This window comes from Ischnura elegans, chromosome 6 (genome assembly GCF_921293095.1).
Source record: "Ischnura elegans chromosome 6, ioIscEleg1.1, whole genome shotgun sequence".
Lineage (NCBI taxonomy): Eukaryota > Metazoa > Arthropoda > Insecta > Odonata > Coenagrionidae > Ischnura > Ischnura elegans.
This window is the reverse complement of record NC_060251.1, coordinates 20,444,765-20,463,738: the sequence shown is the minus strand read 5'-3', so window position 1 is coordinate 20,463,738 and position 18,974 is coordinate 20,444,765. Positions and strand designations below refer to the sequence as shown.

At 36.6% G+C, this 18,974-nt stretch overlaps 1 protein-coding gene across 2 annotated transcripts in view; it reads left to right on the top strand.

The window, feature by feature from the left end:
- Window positions 1-17,231, top strand: part of LOC124160168 — a 411,734-nt gene extending 394,503 nt beyond the window's left edge. Inside the window, exons 8-16 of one of the 2 annotated variants that reach the window (XM_046535930.1) lie at window positions 260-363; window positions 886-1,075; window positions 2,569-2,812; window positions 3,239-3,425; window positions 5,867-5,993; window positions 6,425-6,607; window positions 8,299-8,381; window positions 11,303-11,340; window positions 15,507-15,589. In XM_046535930.1, the coding sequence (XP_046391886.1) occupies window positions 260-363; window positions 886-1,075; window positions 2,569-2,812; window positions 3,239-3,425; window positions 5,867-5,993; window positions 6,425-6,607; window positions 8,299-8,381; window positions 11,303-11,324 (1,140 nt within the window). In that variant the 3' untranslated portion in view covers window positions 11,325-11,340; window positions 15,507-15,589. Of the gene's footprint in view, window positions 1-259; window positions 364-885; window positions 1,076-2,568; window positions 2,813-3,238; window positions 3,426-5,866; window positions 5,994-6,424; window positions 6,608-8,298; window positions 8,382-11,302; window positions 11,341-15,506 lie in introns of both variants that reach the window. The other variant, XM_046535929.1, reaches the window with a different exon arrangement.
- Window positions 17,232-18,974: the final 1,743 nt, after the last annotated feature.

Below are 18,974 nucleotides of genomic sequence, written 5' to 3'. Positions count from 1 at the left end.
CAAGAGATGGGTGGTTGAAGTAAATTATGTACAGTCAGATTATTCAAATTTTGTTTTTTTTTCTTCTTTCAAATACCATTCCGATTATCAATGAGGAAATAAAAACTTAAGTTCATAAAAATGTAAAATTCGTCCTGATTATGTCAATGGTCATCTTCTAAATTTTGTCTCTTTTCCATGGTGACATACGTAGAGCTTGTCTTGTATCTATTTTTTTAAGGATTCATCATTTAATTAATCTCTTATTTTTTTACCATAGGCTTGTGACTGCCCTGTGTACTGGAAAGTACCAATTTTTCTGGCAGCTGGTGGAGAGAAGACAGGCACTGTTTCTGCTGAGTCTTTCCTAGAATTTTGGCGAAGGTATTTATATGCTGGTTACAACCATATTAGGTTTCTTTTAAGTTTTAATCATTTAATTTTTTGAAGTTGTATATGAATGAGTTGAAATGTGTTTGATGTAGTATTTTTTATTTTATTCTCATCTTGTCATAGTGACAAAGTTTTTAGAATTCCAGTTGGTATTTTTTTCTGACTTTAACAGGATAGAAAAATTGTCACGACCACTTATTTTTACTCCCTGATTATTTTTTCTGTTTTATGTTAAATTGGGATTTTGGTAAAAAAAATCTTAATTCTGTTGTGATGAAAGAAAACTTGTCCGATGGTAATTTTAATAACTTTGAATGAGGCTGTAAAATTTTCAGTGGTATTCTGTCTGGGTGTGAGTGAAATACGAAATCCCTTATCTTAAGAGAAAATGATTGACTTTCATTAACCAAAGGCCATGCACTTGGGTAAACCATTACATTGTGGTGTCCATTTCATATACTTGTGCTTCAGGAGTTGATGGTTTCATATCTGATGTAATTCCTGATTTCCCAGGGTTCTGATGTCCTGTCATGACGAAGCGTCACGGTTTGTGTTCCTGTTGAGTCGGTTCAACAATCCAGGTGGCAGGAACTGGCTGTGTGCCGAAGACTTCTATCCACTCATCCAGGATGTTGTGGACACACATCCAGGTCTTACTTTCCTGAAAGAAGCATCTGAATTCCACTCCAGATACGTTCATACGGTAAGATTGTGTTGAAGCATCTTCTTTTGTACTCATCCCCATAGACATGTCTATAGTGAGTGCCTTCGCGTTTTCAATCTGGCAATCTCCAAGAGATGCAAACGTAACTTTGAAAACCCAAGCACTCTATTAGTAAATTTATATGTCTACGAGCGTGCTGCGCCCGCTCCCAGTGGGCTTCCCCCGCTCTTTTCAATGCAGGTCCACAGAGGGATAGGCGTGTTTCTAATTTTAAAATGTAGAAAAAAAAGGCAGGGTCTTATGTACAAATTTAATCGGAATTTTCATGTACAAATTGAGTTCAGAGGACCTCTTTAAACACAACATTGGAAGTAATTACACTATCCTCTGTTAAACGCACATGATGACTCATACTTACGTATCAACAGGAGACTTGAATGTGGAATCAGCCGCATTTTGATAAAAGGTATTTAAAGAATGCGAGATATTGTTGCAAATGAACAAATGTATCAGTTTGTGCACCGTTAACGCCAGGAATATTTCCTGTTTTTCTTTGTTTTTTTTTTATTATTTAAAAACCAATTTTAGGAAACAATAGCAATATTTAGGAAGTAAGATATGCCGTAGCATGTTTCCTGATAAATTCTGTGCATTTTAGTACATACCTCATTTGTAGAGTTTGGTTGAGTATAAGTTGAGAAAAAGGTATCTATACAGTAGAAATAATATAGAAGATTGTAAAATCCTGTATAAGAAATGAGAAAGCATTAACTTTATTATTCATTTTAATATTTCTTAAATTTTTTTTATTTTAGTCCATTGATTGCTGTCCTGTATTGATTTCCACTATTGTTGTTGCTGCATTTTAAAAATTGCTAATAGCTTATGTGCACATGTACAAATATTAATTCCAAAATTTACCAAAAAAACTCTTATATGTTCGTATGCTATCAAATTGTATTCAATTTCTTCTTAAGATACAGATCTTGTGATGAAATTTCATTTGGAGCATTGTACCCCATGCGTTAATGAAAATTTTTGAGACAATTATTTAGGGATTTAGGTGCACAAATTCTAAGGGAAATTAAAAGGTGAATGGATGTATTCTTTCTGACACTTGTTTAAAAACCATTCATATAAGAGAATAAATTTGTGGGGGTTGAACTCACTAGCTTAGCACTCAACCACTCTTAGCACCTAAGTAAAAATATCCATGAGAATAAAATAAAATGGTAAATTTCCACACAATTTTATTTACAAAATACCGACCCGGTTTTGACACGTAGTGTCATATCCTTGATAATGACACTACGTGTCGAAACCGGGTCGGTATTTTGTAAATAAAATTGTGTGGAAATTTACCATTTTATTTTATTCTCATGGATATAAAACATTTCCACCAGATATCGCCGGGCACTGTAAATTATGTAAGTAAAAATATCCTAAAAACGCCTATATCCATCTTCAACATAACAGTCTGTAATGACCATTGCTACTTAAACTTAATTAGCATTCCCACGGCCGTTTTTCAGGTTGTTGCGAGGATATTCTATTGTGTGAATCGAACATGGAGTGGGCGGATCACAGCCAAGGAACTTCGTAAGTCACAGTTACTAGTTACCCTGAGGAGACTCCAAGATGAAGAAGACATTAATAGAATTACTGACTTCTTCAGCTATGAGCATTTCTATGTCATCTATTGCAAGTTTTGGGAGCTGGATACTGACCATGATCTTCTTATTGACCGACGGGATCTTGCACGCCATAATGACCATGGTATGTTTTGTATAATTTTATAAATACAACGCCATTGTGGTTCTCACAATAATAATATGTCATTTGAAATGTATTATTCTTTAGTATTGTGAAGTCATAATTTTTTGTTTTAAATTTATTTTCAAATGATAAAGTCAACGGTTACCTTTTTTGCATCTATCAGCTCATGTATCTAATTCAACTTGCATGGTATTAATAACGGTTTGATAAAAGTTCGGAAACAAAATAATTCCTTACTTCCAAAGGCATACATGCAGGACATTTCTTTTAGCATTGTATTAAGGTGAAAGTGGTTCTCATTCAATGACAAATGTAGAATCTTTCATTGGTTCTACCATTGTTGAGCAGGATGATTAGGATAGCTACTGTAGTATTCAACATTGTATGGCAAAATATTTAAAGTATTAATGGGTGTAATTTTTTCAGCCCTTTCATCACGGATCATTGAGCGAATCTTCTCTGGTGCTGTAACGCGAGACAGGAGGGGTGCTGGAAATTCTGTTGCTGGTGGTGAGCCAAGCAGAGAGGACAAGATGACCTACTCGGAATTTGTTTGGTTCCTTCTGTCTGAGGAAGACAAAACTCATCCAACAGCTATTGAGTACTGGTTCAGGTGTGTGATTTACTGAAATATCCATGTACAGCATACTCCCTATTATACAGGCTAATGATGGGGAGAGGTGGCAGGAATAATTGTAAAACACGATTAATCCAAACTTAAACTTTAATTTCTTGTAATTTTCATCATACAGTACACTCCTGATTATCCGGGCTAATGATGGGGAAAGACGGCACGAATAATAGGAAAACATGGATAACCCAAACTTTCACTTTAATGTCTTGTAATGTTCATAATTTACATAAAAAAAACAATATATTATTATTTATGCAGTTATTCTGTTATTTTAGAGTGCTTCCTGGACTCATTGAGAGCTTTCTTTGCCGGTTCGTGATCTTTTTAGCGGCGATAACATGGTTGTACTCGTATTATTAAAGCTCCATGTAAGGCCTGGTTTCGAAAAACACACACCCGTGGCTATGTGATCACAGATACAGAAAAGTCGTTTGCTCTAGTTGCTTCAAAACCACTGCTCGACGTCGTAAAGTACACTGTCGGGCACCACACCACCTAGTCGCCTCTCGCACAAGTTGCCCAGGTTGCAACTGCTGCGGGATGTGTATCCGTGATGACGGAGCACGGTTGTGCACTGCGAGGCTTGGGAAATGGGAACACGGTGCTCCTGTGAGTGCAGCTAGCATGCTATCGCTTCCGTTTTAAGAAGGGGAAATAATAAGCCCGCTGTATCCTATCATTAATGCAGTAATTCTGGTGATTTTGCGTCTGATTTTATTTTATAATATCTTATAATAAAGATCGCGGAAAATATTGAGCAAGAATGAAAATCATGCATGGATAATATACAACACGGATATACTGCAGCAGCAGGAAATTTAAATAAATAAAAGATCGTAGCACTTTTCCATAAGATTTTTTAATGCATACAACGCGTTTCGGCTCACTGACCCATCATCTGGTACAAGACAATGCAAAACATTTGAAAATCTCCTTTATACCCTTGAGAAAAGGGGGGAGGGTAGGGGAAGATTTGACATCTTTGAAGGAGAGGGGTGGGAATGGGCGTAGAGAGTAGAGACAGTGGGAAAAGATACAACTATGGGATGTGGAGAAGCCATGTTGGAAGGAGGACTCTAGTCATAACTGTAAAACAACGACACGTGGGGAAGAACCATAAAAGAAAACGGGAGGGGGGGGGGTTGAGAAGAGTGAAAAAAGGGGGGTTAGGGCAAAAAGAGAGGCTGCGTGTATTTAGAAAGGGAGAGGAGTAAGTAGCGACGCAGGAAAAGAGGCGGGGGTAAGGAGTCCCTTTGGGTTAGCTGAGAAGGAGTGAAAGTTGCTCTTCAAGATTGAAATATCACCTGATGTACATTGTCAGATTCGGTTATAAGTTTTGGGGAGGAGAGTGTTAGTGAATCATTTTTTATTACACAGATCCATGCAATTGGCTATATTTAAGTGGCACATTAAGGTTACGTATCAGGAAATGGATAACAGCATGAAATGTAAACTTGGAAACATCATGAAGCATAAACATATTAAAGGATATTTAAATCTCCTTTAATATTGTGTGAATCGTCATTAGTGACTATGCATGCATTTACATACTGTAACATGGTATACTTGTTACTGGGTGGAGAAAGTGTGGACAAACCCCTTTATGATCTCTGCATTTCTCCAGGGTTTTCTTCCGCATCAGGTTGTTGGTTGGAAGAAAACCCTGGAGAAATGCAGAGATCAGACCATCGCCGCGGAAACCTACGCTCTAACAAACCCCTTTATGTTAAATTCTCCCAACCACATGAATTGTTTAAGTGTGACTATCACTCATAAACTGGTTACTCCTAAAGAACGAATGCAGTTTGGATATCCATAATCACTCAGTAGTCACCGCAAATTTTGGAGGAACATATCATGTATATTTTTTGTCCTATATATGTCCTATATTATGTATTTTTTTGGGCAGTTTTGCCTCTTCCCTTATCTTTTACTGTTAATCTGTGTCCCCTAGGGTGGATGTTGTGCCTTTCTTTTGAATTTATCAAGTCTAGCATTTAATTATCGATAGAGCAGAGACAATTTCTTATTCTAATGGAAAGGAAAAATTAGGGAGACAAGAAAAAAAGGGGGAAGGGTATTGATTGGACTAATAATTTGTGGTTGCTGAGAACCATTTTCATTAGTTAGATCCACTGTGATGATGGGTCCATATTCTGAACAGCTCTACTCTGGAAAACAGCATGAAATGTAAACTTGGAAATGTCATGAAACATAAACATTTTAAGGATATTTACATCTCCTTTAAATTTTGAGCTTGAAATTATTTATAGTTGACTGTAAAAAACCCAAGCTTTTGTGGAAATATACCCAGCCACAGGGGTAAGTTCGAAAAAAATCTGGTCTTTAATATGTTAAAGTTAGTTTTTGATAATATTTTTTGCTTGAAATTCTCTAATTTGGTTCATTGGTCTCTCTAGATGTATGGACTTGGATGGTGATGGTTACCTTTCCATGTACGAGCTGGAGTACTTCTATGAAGAGCAGCTGCAACGAATGGAGGCAATCGGAATTGAAACCCTACCATTTGAGGATTGCCTATGTCAGGTCAGTATCATGAAACTTTTGTGGATCCTTCTTTGTTGCAGGAAGAGTGGGTAGAATGTGGGGCTATTTACCAAGAGGGTCTCATATTCAATGCTTGATTGAGCAATTAGTGTTAATTTGCGAAGCAAGTGTCCAATGGTCTTTTTCTGAGAATAGACCCTTAATTCCAGACCGTCAACCATTTATTCTTTGAGACCAAGTCTTAGGGAATACACTCTCCTTTCTTTATCGAAATACCTTCCAAAATATTTGTGACTACGTCTATGGTGGCAGTTTAGGAGGGCCTTTTACCTGCTGACCTTAAGAACTCGGTGCCACTGTAAGGTTTTCAACTTGATAAAAAAATAAAGTGTGCAGGGTGAGTCACTGTTGTCAGCAAATTTAGAGGAGCTCTGCCATGTAATGAATGATTGTCTTTCCTTTTCTTTTAGATGCTTGATATGATCCATCCCAAGGTGCCTGGGAAGGTGTCGCTTAGTGATCTGAAGAAATGCAAAATGACTCCTATTTTCTTCGACACATTCTTCAACCTGGAGAAGTATTTAGACCACGAGCAGAGAGACCCATTTGCTTCCTCATCTGCGCAGAGGGAGCATGATGGAGAAGGACGAGAGGTAATAAAGGGATATCTACTATTCTTCTTCATTTTACTCATTTGCAGCATTTTTTTAATAATAGGGTAGTTTCCTACATCAAAGAAAACGAAAGGCATTGATTGCAATTCGTTACCCACTATTAGTTTATTCATAATATACAAAATAATTGGTTCTAGAAATATCGGTTTAGACGAATGGCAATGGCTAATTTTATTCTCATTTGAAAAAGGCCAGATTGGCACCCATGCGATGTCACTCCACAAGACTTCACAGGGACCTAGTTTCTATACGAGTAGATACGAGTTTTACATCGTCTGAGATTACCAATGCATGCATGAGGCACAGAGCTCAGGGAAACATGTCTTAATAATCACCTATTAAAACTGGCTAAGGTCGGAAAGTTTTCTTCGTTTGATAAGGTATTAATAATCCTTATTTAAGCCAAGTGCTACCAGCTAGCAGGGTACTTGGCTACCTGCTAGCATCCTGCGTTGTATCAGCGCTCAAAGCCTCGCTCCAAGGTTACCTCACTTGCGACAGCGGGAACCAGAACGACGTCACACGGAGTTTTCCCGGCATTCATACTTAGCCATCGCGTTTTCGCGCGCTTGAAAATTTTCACTTTTCATTTAATCGCGAAAAATAGATATCGTCATTTAAAAATCTAAATGCGTGAAATAAGTACTCCAGGAGTAATAATCTTTCGATTTAGGCAATAAAAAATAATAGGAAACCACCCTATTGTGATCCCTTATAAGTATCATATTATTTTTATAGATTCTAATTGACCCGATATTATGTTAGTGCAGTATCATAGCATAATGATCTTTGCTAAGGGTTCCACTGTAAGTAGTTGATGCGATCATGCTTATCTGTGTTTCCAATGTGTTGTTTTTTGTCTGATGATGAAAGTTTTGCTGGTAGTCCTGCCAGCATCTTCTTCACTTATGACCTGAAGATGCTGGCTAGATGGCCAGCCAACAAAAAAGAAGTCCTCATCAGACTACAAATGACATGGTGGAAGCCAGGAAAACATGATCATAAGAAATAAGTAGCTTCCATATTATGAAATTATGCGGATGTGGACAATTTTCTTGTTAAAGTACTGGAAAGTTTTGTTATTATGACAATTATCTAATAAATAGAAGGTCAAACATAATTCAGGTTGCTGAACTTTGCTTTCACCATATTTTTCTTCATTTCTGCCCTAGAGTGGCCAATTTTCACAATCGTATGGGTTGGGAAGTAGTGTAGACATGCACTGGTAATCATTATTAGAATAACAATGGTCAAATTGTCACTATTGAGAATGAATTTTGAAAATGAGGTCTTGCGTCCATGTCTCCTGAAAGTTAGATGCCCCTATCTCACTGGAATGCCCCAGGACAAGGGGATCCCCCAAAATTATTTTAATTTTATCTAGTGCAACTTTCGAATTTCAATTGAGGACTCTCACCCCACCATATCATCCCCCTTAAATATACCACTAATTGACACCCTCGATTATTTGAAGCTTCATGATTTTGCACAATTTTAACTCTGTGAAATAAAAGTAAAGGTGCTCAAGTTTTAAATTGATACTAGTGCTATTGATGGATTTTTATGCAGTGATATAAATAAAAAACTGCATATTCCTCATTATATTATGAATCATAAATTCCTTGATTTAAAAAAAAACTTTATTAATGCAATTTGATTCTACTTTACAGCTGTCAGATTGGGATAGATTTGCTGCCGATGAGTATGAGCTGCTTGTGGCCGAGGAAGGTGGAAGTGAACCGCAGGATGAATTGTGAGTTTTCATATTAGTAATTTATTTGGTTTTTATTACAAGATACTGAGGACTTGAGGAAGTTGAAATTATCATGAAACATGTATTGCGTTCAATATTTAGGATAATTGAAAAAAAATTATCCTTATTTAAATCTTTCTTTGGAAATAAGGCAGAAGTTTAGGAGAAATCTCTCAAAATGATGGCATGCTCAGAACTACTACCAGAATTAAACTTGTATTTGAATTACCTACTCTCATACTCTCTGAATTCTGTGGAGTGTATGAATATGATGGATATGAGGAACTGATACAGGGCAGACGATGCTGCAACCACATGGCATAGACCACTATATGTCTGTCGCTTTTGTCTCGTATAGGAACTAGCAAAAGACTTCTGTCGATTTATTTGCATGGACATAAACAGTTGATTGAGCACTTCGAAAAACGATGGAAATAATCTGAATAGCAGGAGTACAAAAAGTGTATATCAGGCTTTGATTTGGCATAGGTAGACTTGATAAGAATGGTACTCTCTATTTATCCAAGGTGGATCCAAGCATAATTTGTCGAATGAGGTACTTCTGAAAAATGTAGGCAGTTTAAAAACTGTATTTAGGTGTTAAATGAAGAATGACTAATTTTATACTTTTTCGTTGATGTTGTGTTGTTGATGTTTCCTAATGGAAGGCACTTACTTGGAAGTATATTTCACTGTAAGTGGCACCTGGTACAATGTATGAAATTATTAGGCTCTGCAAGACTTATACTTTTCCTTTCCTTTGTATCATCCACTGATATTCATAGTGCTACTTACATCGCATTGGTGAGGTTTCGAGCTATGAAAAATCTCTTGAGGTCTATTCTGTATTTCCAAATTTGGGCTCAAATACAGATTATGTGCTTCATATATTCAGCCAAATACGGGATTGTTTAGAAATTCAACAAGTGTCCACCCAATGACTCATCTGAGGATCCAACAGCTTTCTGAATGTAGTAATTTTCATTCAGAAATAGAGAATAACCACCCTCATCTCTACTTTCATTGTCGCATCACTACCTACTGAGAAATCTTCATTTTCCATTTCTCTTTAATCCTTAGCCTAGACAATGGTGAATTTTTAATGTTACTTGTGAGCGAATCCACATGAATTTTTGTTTACAAATACACTGTGTGATATTTTGTCCGTGAGAAAATTCATATTGCCCAGGTTAAAGAACTGCCCAGTATAATCGCACTCTGTAAGCATCGTAAATGAAACAAATTTGTACCTCCACTCAGCTTTATAATTACCCTAAGCGATGCAGGAATAGTTCTCGGATCACCCACCAGGTATTGTTTAGGTTACATCGTCCCAACGTTTCAACGGCTAAGTTTGCCATCATCTTCAGGGGTAGTATACTCCTTTCTACCACTACAGACAATGGCTGACTTAGCTGTTGAAACGTTGGGACAATGCACCCTATACAATACCTACACTCCTAAGCGATTTCAATGACTAGGCATTGTTTGTCTGCAGGGGAGTCTCGAAAATAATGCTTAGTGGAAATTGATCAGGGTACTTATAAATCTGTGTGGAAAGTACAAAGTTGTTTCATTCACCTTGTTTTAGTGTTCAAAATTTCGACAAAGTCTCTGCATCCCATCCATTTTTTTACTGTGTAAAATTTTAGTGCCAGCCTACAGGTTGAACTCTTCTGCCACCTATCAAACCAGACAATGTGTTGTAAAGTGAAGGTCGCACAGTTTTGATTTTTATAAGGACATTATTTGGAAGTAAGTTGGGTGAAAACATGGAGTTGTATAACCCAAGCAAACTTTTTCCACAATAACTCTGGTTTTAGTGCTAGGTGGAAGAGGGAAAACAGTACCATGTAACTAAGCAAAACAAAACCTGTCAGTGCCCTAAAAATCTCTTTCAAAAAAAGTTCTTTTTGCTTTGGGCTCTATACATCGTTATCGGAATATATACTTTATGAAAAAACTTGAGTCTTGCCTTTTTTGTTGAATCTGTGTTCAAGCCTCCCTTGGACATTCCCCCAAGTATGAAGATGCATATAATTATGAGTTCAAGAAAGTATTTAATTTTTTTACTATCCTACTAAACTTTAATTGAAATCAAAATACCTGCTCTGTAAAAAAATTACCAAGTAGCACTTGTGGATGTAAATCCCTTGACCCTTCAAAATGGGCATAACGTAGCTGGTGAGAGTGTTTGACTGATCAGAATAATTGTTGGTGATCGTCTTTATAAGCAGTTTATTCCAAGTAGTTGGCTAAGCGGTCAGAATTTGGCGAGTTAAAAATTTTTCACTACACCAATGTGATGTGCCCTAGTTGTGAAAGTGAGCCGTTGATGTGAGGATATCATTTCAAATATCCAAATTCCAATCTCATTGCCAACCATTTGGAATCAACCACTTGTAAGGAATGCCGTCCTCCCTAGGGGAATATTGGCATTAGACAAAAAAGCAAGGAATGTCTTAAGGAATTGATCAGTTTAATAGAATGGGATGCTTAACTTGTTCTATGTAAAAGGAAATGTCCTCTTAATAAAAATATACATATTTCATTTCCTTGTTATCGGTTATGCTTTTTCAATAAGGCTCTTGAGGTATGATGAAAATTCATTCATAGTGCCATATCGTCATTATGTGCAACACTACTATAGTTGATGCTGAGTTTGATTGATTTTTTTGTTGTCAAAATGCAAGAATCAAATAAAAAGGCGTATAGAGATTGCATGTATTGAAATAACAACCTGGAAGACTGTTTGAACCTCAAATTAAATACAATTTAGAGGTTAGTCAAATTTCAGTTACCACTCTGGCTTTACTGAACGTTCTGATGACGTATGGTTTGTGCTGATATATTTTGATAGGGAAAAAATACATTTCTTTAGAATCAGGAATGGTGTGTTGACATGTTGTTGATATTTGCAGGCTATTGGATGAAGGAATGTAGAAAAAAACCTACTTCAGTAAGTACTGTCAATGCATGTTTATCGTAATATGTGCTTGTTTGTGCTTGATGGTTATCTTAATAGATAACCTCATAGTCTTGCATTTTTTATCCTGCTTTCACAATCTTTTTTTCACTTTTGCCTCAGTAGATGTTTGATGTAAAACCGCAGCCAGTGGGGAAGGGATTTGAAGGGGTTCATCACCTCCCCTGAAATTTTTGGGTGATTGTATCCTACGAACTCCCACTATGATGAAACCGTTCCCTAAATACATTGCCCTCCTAAATGAAATACCCTGTGGAAAAACTCTGGTTGCCCCCTTGTTTTGATGCAACAAGTAGTCTAATAGCTCCTTTCATTTTCAAATGAGCCTCAGTAGTAGTTTCATGGAAGCATTAGTTTATTCTCCCATGGTGTAATGAGTGAAATGGCTAAGGAAGAAAACTTTTCCTAAGAATTAGGCACCATATTTCATACATTGGGCAATGATGATTTAGAGCAGAATGGTTTTTACCGCAACTACTAATGATATTGAAACTTCAATGTGCACATCTAAATGAACATTATTCACTTACAATTAATTGCTAATTCTAATATGCTAATTCTTTTTCTATAACTTGGAAACTATCCCATTCTTGTTAGTGGAAAGATATATTTTCTCTACTCTTTCCCATTCATCCTCCGAAACTGTCTTTATCATCAACCACCTTCACTGATTTAATTCAGATTGATTTTACTTGTTGGCATCTGTATGGTAAGCATATCAAGTTAGATATACTGATCTAAGGAGGCTGGAGTATGCTGCTCATCATTCTTCTTTTGTCCATATACATGGCATACCAATACGAAACAGTATCTACTTTTCATTACAAAACGATTTAAGGATTGACTGTGTCCTTTTTCACCATGCTAGTTCTGATGCATTTCCTCACTCTTTGAAAATTTTTATTTTGCTACTGTGAATTGTGTGGAATTGCTTGAATGAAATGTCAAGGAAAGGATTGGGAGGAAAATCGCCAGTGGAGTTGCTGTATCAAGTCCTTTTTTTTACTATTGAAATATTATTCTTACATATTGCGATTTTTCCTTCAATTTGGCACATGAGAAGGCCATATTCAAGGTTGATTTGTTATTATTTTGTTTTATTATACAAGTACATACATAAACTATAGCTCTGTTACAGTCGTGAGCTTTCCTTCAAATACTAATTTAGTGGACTTCTGAGATCCACTCTAGGAGCCCTCTCATTTTGCATTGCTCGCCTCTACCCATTCATAAATTGTTAAATGCCTCTCCTTGTCAAAATTTTGATGAATAGTTAGACCCTTCAGCCATCATTTTTTCTAAATTCATTTTGACATCTAATTTTCTACATTTATGATCAGGGTGTTTGCAAAATTTATTCTCAAATGTTAAGCAAAACCTACTCATATTTCCTAACAAAATGGAAATAACATACATTGAGAATCTTTCTTTTGACTGCCTTTGAGAATGATAATTAGACGGCTTATTCTTACATGTTATGAAACTCAGGTCGTGTATCTCTTGCTATGCACTGCAGCTGCAACTTATCATAATGGATTGGTAATCGTTGAATTTAGTGAAGAGATAGAAATGTAAATTTATTTTTGCTGTTCAAATTATGCCGTCAGTGCTGAACATCAGTGTGCTTGTTGGATGAAATGCTTCCATTATGATATTGAGATCTCTCTTGTTGGTTCCTATTCATTCATGAAATATATGTCGATTTGCCTGAAGCTGGGAGCTTAATGATGATGATAGAGTGGCTATTCTATTGAACCTCTCATTCACGAACTGCTACTTCAAGAAGTGACACCATATTATGAACAAACTCTCCCAGTCCAGATCATACAAGTTGGGAAAATTGTGTAAAACGAACCTCTCATTTGTGGAAACCTCCATTTCATTAATCCACCCTAAGTATGTAGCTGGTCCCTTAATGTGATCTCACCTCCGCTCTATAAAGTCTGGTTGTCAGTCAATTGTCCGCATCAACAGTGGGACCCGCTCTGTTGGGCAATAGCAAAGAGAGTGGCAACAATTTCTACACAAGCAAGGAAAGTTCATGAAAACTTATCAGCTGCTATGTAAAAACTTCATCCCTCATAATTATGTTATTGAAAGTTACAAATTTGAATTTTTCAATGAATGGGCTGTTACCCATGATATAGGAGGAATATTATATTGTGACGCTGTTCCAGCCACATTACTGTCACTACGTCTGTGTCATGGATGCTGGGACACTCCCCAGTGTCACATAAAAAAAAGAGGTGGACACTGCCACTAATGATTCTTGTTGTCGGCATACAGTCTAGTCACAAGTGATGGGAAAATTTCTCAAGGCTCCAAAGCTTCAGGGTTTGTGGGCTACTTCCTTTTATGCCTAGTTGGTGATCTGACGCTGCTCTCCAATATTAGTTATTTTTGTTGCATGAGTATTCTGTTAGAAGAGGAAGATTTAATGCATATGTGAGGTTAATGAAGAAGATTTCCTTTATGTTGTTACTTATCTTTCTCTTATATTTTCTAAATCTTCAAATAACTTTCAGTTGTGAGTCTTCGTGAACATCGCAAATTTACACATAAGCATTTTTTAATTTATTTTCAATATGCAATGAAATGTTGGAAAATAGTTTTATGATCTAAATGTTCGATATAATAGTTGCTTAAGGAAAGAAAATATAAAGTCTGGTGGAAAGCGCACTAAGCGATAGTATAAGTATGTGGCCGATCGAAGAGAACGGACAAAAATAACACTAATAAAAACATAGAAACACATAAAAAAGGACACTCACAAAGAATCAACCAGATGTTTCAGCGGGTTGACCCGCTATCCTCAGTGCCGAAGGCGAACTCTGGGATATATAGTGTCATGTATATCTGTGTGTGTTCTGTAGTGAATAACTTATTGTAGTGAATCTCTTTATGTGGTCAACTTTTATTCCTTTTATTGAAAGATGTTTTTTATCCGCAGATTTAGTGGGAATAGTATTTTAAATTAGAGGCCTCAAAATTAATGGCCCATGGAATGCATGTGTTCTGCACAACCATTGGCTGTTATTATTAACCATATTAGCACTTAAGATTATAAAAATGCTAATGCACACTGTTAAATGATTAAATTTAGTGGATTTATTGTGTACTTGCAAAGAAATCTTTATGAAATAGTACAGGCATTGGCCTTAAACACACTGTCTGTTGAAATTTGGATCATGCAGTCACAAAAAGCATTAACATCATGTTTAAATGCTGCATATTTGCTCAAAATATATTGTATTGGTTTGGAACAATGATTGTCTGGCATGCACGCAACACCCTTGCTGCTATATAGTGTCAAAGCTATTGAATGCCGTCCTAATCACAGCACGTAGCATGTTGTCCTCGTGTGAGCCGTCTTTGATTTCAAATTCCCCATCCTATGCGCTTTATCCTCCTTAAAGTGTACTGAATGTTTTGATGTGAATACTGCGCAGCTGTTGTTCCCCTATTACGTACCCCTCTTTCACACTGTAACATTTCGTTTTGGAATTTTCACAAATGTCACTCTTGAAAGTTTGTGTTTGTTAGGAAGGAAACGCTTTTAGTTACGGAGAGAATTATTATCTATAGATAGCTATAGCTTATGATTTGGCTTCTATGAACCATGGAGGTGTAATAGTTAATATATAGTTCACTTATGATTGTTGATGCACAGTTTAACTCTATACTCTCAGGGTATTAGAAATTATTATTAATTTATTTTTCATTGGCTATTGTGAATGTGAAAAACTATAACTGTATTGACTTATGCGGGGATGTTTTTCATTCAAGTTTCCATTTGATTAAAATTTTCAGTTGTGAACATTTTTCTTTTGATTAGCAATGATCCTTGAGATCGCATTGTCCTTGTAAGTTATTTGGATGAAGCTTTAGGGATTCAAGACTCAGAGCCACACATAAATTGGGGAAAGTATATCATTTAACAAAATTGTTCCAACATATGTAAATTTCATATTAGACAGTCGGATTATAGCCATTTACATGAGTTCATAGGGGATTAATAGATGAATTAGTAATGGGAATCTTGCGTTCAATAGTGTTAATGTTCACGTAATGAGACTAAACCTTCTTTGTCTTGTTTTCTGGTGCCATCTGCTGCTTTGGTATTGTGGAATCAACTACAGCTCAATTGAGGAAGTTGTTGATGACCTCGGGAGAGGCGATGCAGACGGAGAAGATGCCCTCTCCCCAAACCTGGACCACATTGGCCTACCTATAGAGGACGAAGACGACGAAGAGGGAGAACTTTGCCTCTGGGATTCAAAGGATAACGATGAAATAACTATTCATCGAACGGAAGAAGAAGATGATTCAGGGGATTATGCCGATAGTGACGATCTATCTTTTTGAAAATAAACCAGTGTGTGTATTGATTCAACATATTTTAGTGCACGTGGTTGCAGAAAAGTTTGATTCAACAAATACAAACCTCAGTGTCCATTAGCAGTCTATTCAACAAAATTGGATGTTAACCACAGAGTGAAGTACAAATAAAGGCAGTGATTTTACAGTGTCATGTAGATATTCCTTTCTTGAACTTGGTGGGGTATTAGTCCCCTAAAACTGTGAGAGAAGTGAGCGTATAATGCAGGCGTCATGAATTATTTGATGCTTGGGAGACTTAAGGTGCAAAGTGATTTATTTTGAAATATTCATTGAGACTAGATGCGGCTGGAGAAACAGAGTAGCAGCATCAATTTATAGAATAAGTTATTATCCATCCCAATACTCATGACTCAGTTGAAGGAGAGGACTTCATACATGTGTGGGTGATGATAAGGTTTTAAATGAATGTGATGAAATGTTTTACAAAGAATTTATAATCAGTTTTTATCTGCATAAATAATGTAGTGCAAACACTATAACTGACCGTGTATATTATATATATATGTATTTGAGTTGGAAAGAGTAAGTGACCGCTTTGGCTCACAAAAAAACTGAATCTTAGGTGTAATTGTGGTCATCTAATGCAAGGCTAAAAGCTTAAACTCTTGCTGCAATGAAATCTATAAAAATACTAGTTTATTTATGTTCTGTCAGGTGTTGCAATAAGATTTTATGGTATGTATAAATTGTGCCTTGATTAAAAATGGTTTAGTTTGTGCTTGTTTGTTTCAAACTAGACAAACTGACGCTCTCATTGTGCCATATCGAAGTGTGTGGCATTCTGTTGATCAGAGAGATACAGTGCAGTTCTGTTTTATGCCAAGCATATGCCTGTTAAAAATGTAAAGACAGCAAATGTCTAGATTCTACTCTAGCATCATTGTATCAGAGAACTTATTTATACCATACTGGATGAAGAGCAAATGTGATATAGGTAATTCCAGTATTCTGTTTGTGGTTTTATGAATGAATGCCAACAAGTGTCCTTTAAATTGACAAATTGGGCTAATAACCTGCTATAGTAATGAGATTACCTGAACAAGTACTCCTTGTTCCTTTTTATAAAGTTTCACATTAAATCTGGTGTTTTAGGAATGGGACACCATATAACTATAAATGTAAGGATAACTTATGACGTGAGCCAGTAATTCAAATGAGTTCACAAGAATGTATAGGTAAAAGAGTGCATGCTTGTACCACCATTTTTTTTACATTTTTCTAGTCGATTTTGTGAAATTAACTTGCAGGTAAGTTTGGTGTATAAAACTATTAAATTGTTAATGTAGACTCAAGATTGAGTTTTACTGAAAATCTTTTTTAAAAAGATGTAACCAGTATAGATATCATGGATTATATTTGAGAACATAATGAGTATTATGAATTTTTTAATCAGGAAATATCTGTTAATTATAAATACATATACTATACAACAGCAAATAAATAACTGGGAGATAAAAAATTTATTTGAATAATTCTTACCCTTAGTGGCACCAGTGTTACAATGCTTCTTCAATGTTTGGCCTCCTTTTGATGACAGTGTGTGCTTCCTGCCCATAAAGCCACTGCACCTTATTTATTTGAAGACTAATCTTCCCAGGAATCTTATTTGATGTAAGCATAGCACTTGAGGGAAAGGAACTTGATGAAAGGAAAGGAGAATAGTACATTCATGAAGAAAGGAATCTAGCATGGTAAGGGAAAATCTCTTCTTCAAAGTAGCATATTGCATACTATTCCCTCATATGTACCTCTACATTTGTCTGCAGGGAACATTCAAGTATTACATAACCATTCATGAGGAAGGGGTATCGAGTTACCCTGTTGTTGGAGTTTGGAGGCTTTATTTTTGCTTACATGGGGACCCGGGTGAAAAAATGTGCCTATGCAATACTTGATCAATTCCTGATGCATAACTGAGAGAATTAGCTAAGAGAGATGCGTGATTATACCCTGAATTAATATAAGCGATGACCTAAAATTTAGAATGGTTTTGCTTTTTACTTGCGAGAGGCAACACATGGGTTAACAGGAGCATTGTCTCACCAGCACTGGTGTGGATCATTTACCCATGAGAAGCACTGATTACGGTCCGGCCGTCGAGAGTAGTCCGATAACAGTGCAAAAGGAGGGGGAGAGAATCCTGTGCCAGCACGGTTGCAGCCAATCGCTGGCCGCCAAACACACCTCACACCCTTGCCTCGTCATACAACGTTGTGACATGCATATGAAGCACCAAAACAAGCCCTCTCCTCAAATCACCAAAGTGAGGGATTCTTCTGTTGACCATTCACGCTTGTGTTACTCTCCAGTTCCCTTATTCACGGAAGCCTTCTGTTTACATTTGACGCGGGCGTTTCCCTTTTTAACCTGGCAGCCTTGCTCCCTACCCAGAATTAGAGTCTTCTACCTGTTATCGAATAATTCTCAGCGGCCGGACTGTAGAGCTTTCATGACTAGCTCGCAATTTTAATGCATTTTAAATATTATTGATTGAACGACTGAATTTTTCTAATTGAATTTTCTGTGCAGTTAATCTTCCCAAGAAGTTACCCTCAATTTTGGTAGCATTTCATCCATGACTTTATTTGAAATATTATGAATGTATACGTAATATCACTTGATTTTTGCAGGATATGACCAACCACTACTAGGATGTCGCCTGGAACACTTGCTATGAAAAACCAATGGGCAAGGAATTAGGAAATGAATAAAAATAAATTGCTTATGTTGTAATCCACTGACTGTTATCACGCTTTGATTTTTCTGGAAGGAAGTAGCATGAATTTTGCAAGCAGCAATCCTTACATCCATTTTTGGGCTGAACATCTCTACCTTTAGACATAACCGCATTGCCCTTTAACACTGGAGCAATGACATTCTTTATTTTTAAAAGAAAATTATGAGATACCAGGGTTTCCAAGTGGTATATGTTAGGATTTTCCAGTCACTCTGTTCCTTCCACCTTGATTAAAATTCATACAAAATCTGTATTCTGAAATTTTCCTGTTGTGCGTATTTTTCTTGTGAAAAAGGTAGAGTTACATATATATTAGAAGAGAAACGTGAGCAATGTGCTGAGCCAAGTAGAGGGAGAATGGTCTTTGCCCAAGAGTAAATGAGCCACCCTTTCCCTCGGGCTACAAACTTGTCACGGTGGAAAGGCTTGCGAGTTCCTATGACCCCTAGAGCTGCACTGGCGGGATTAA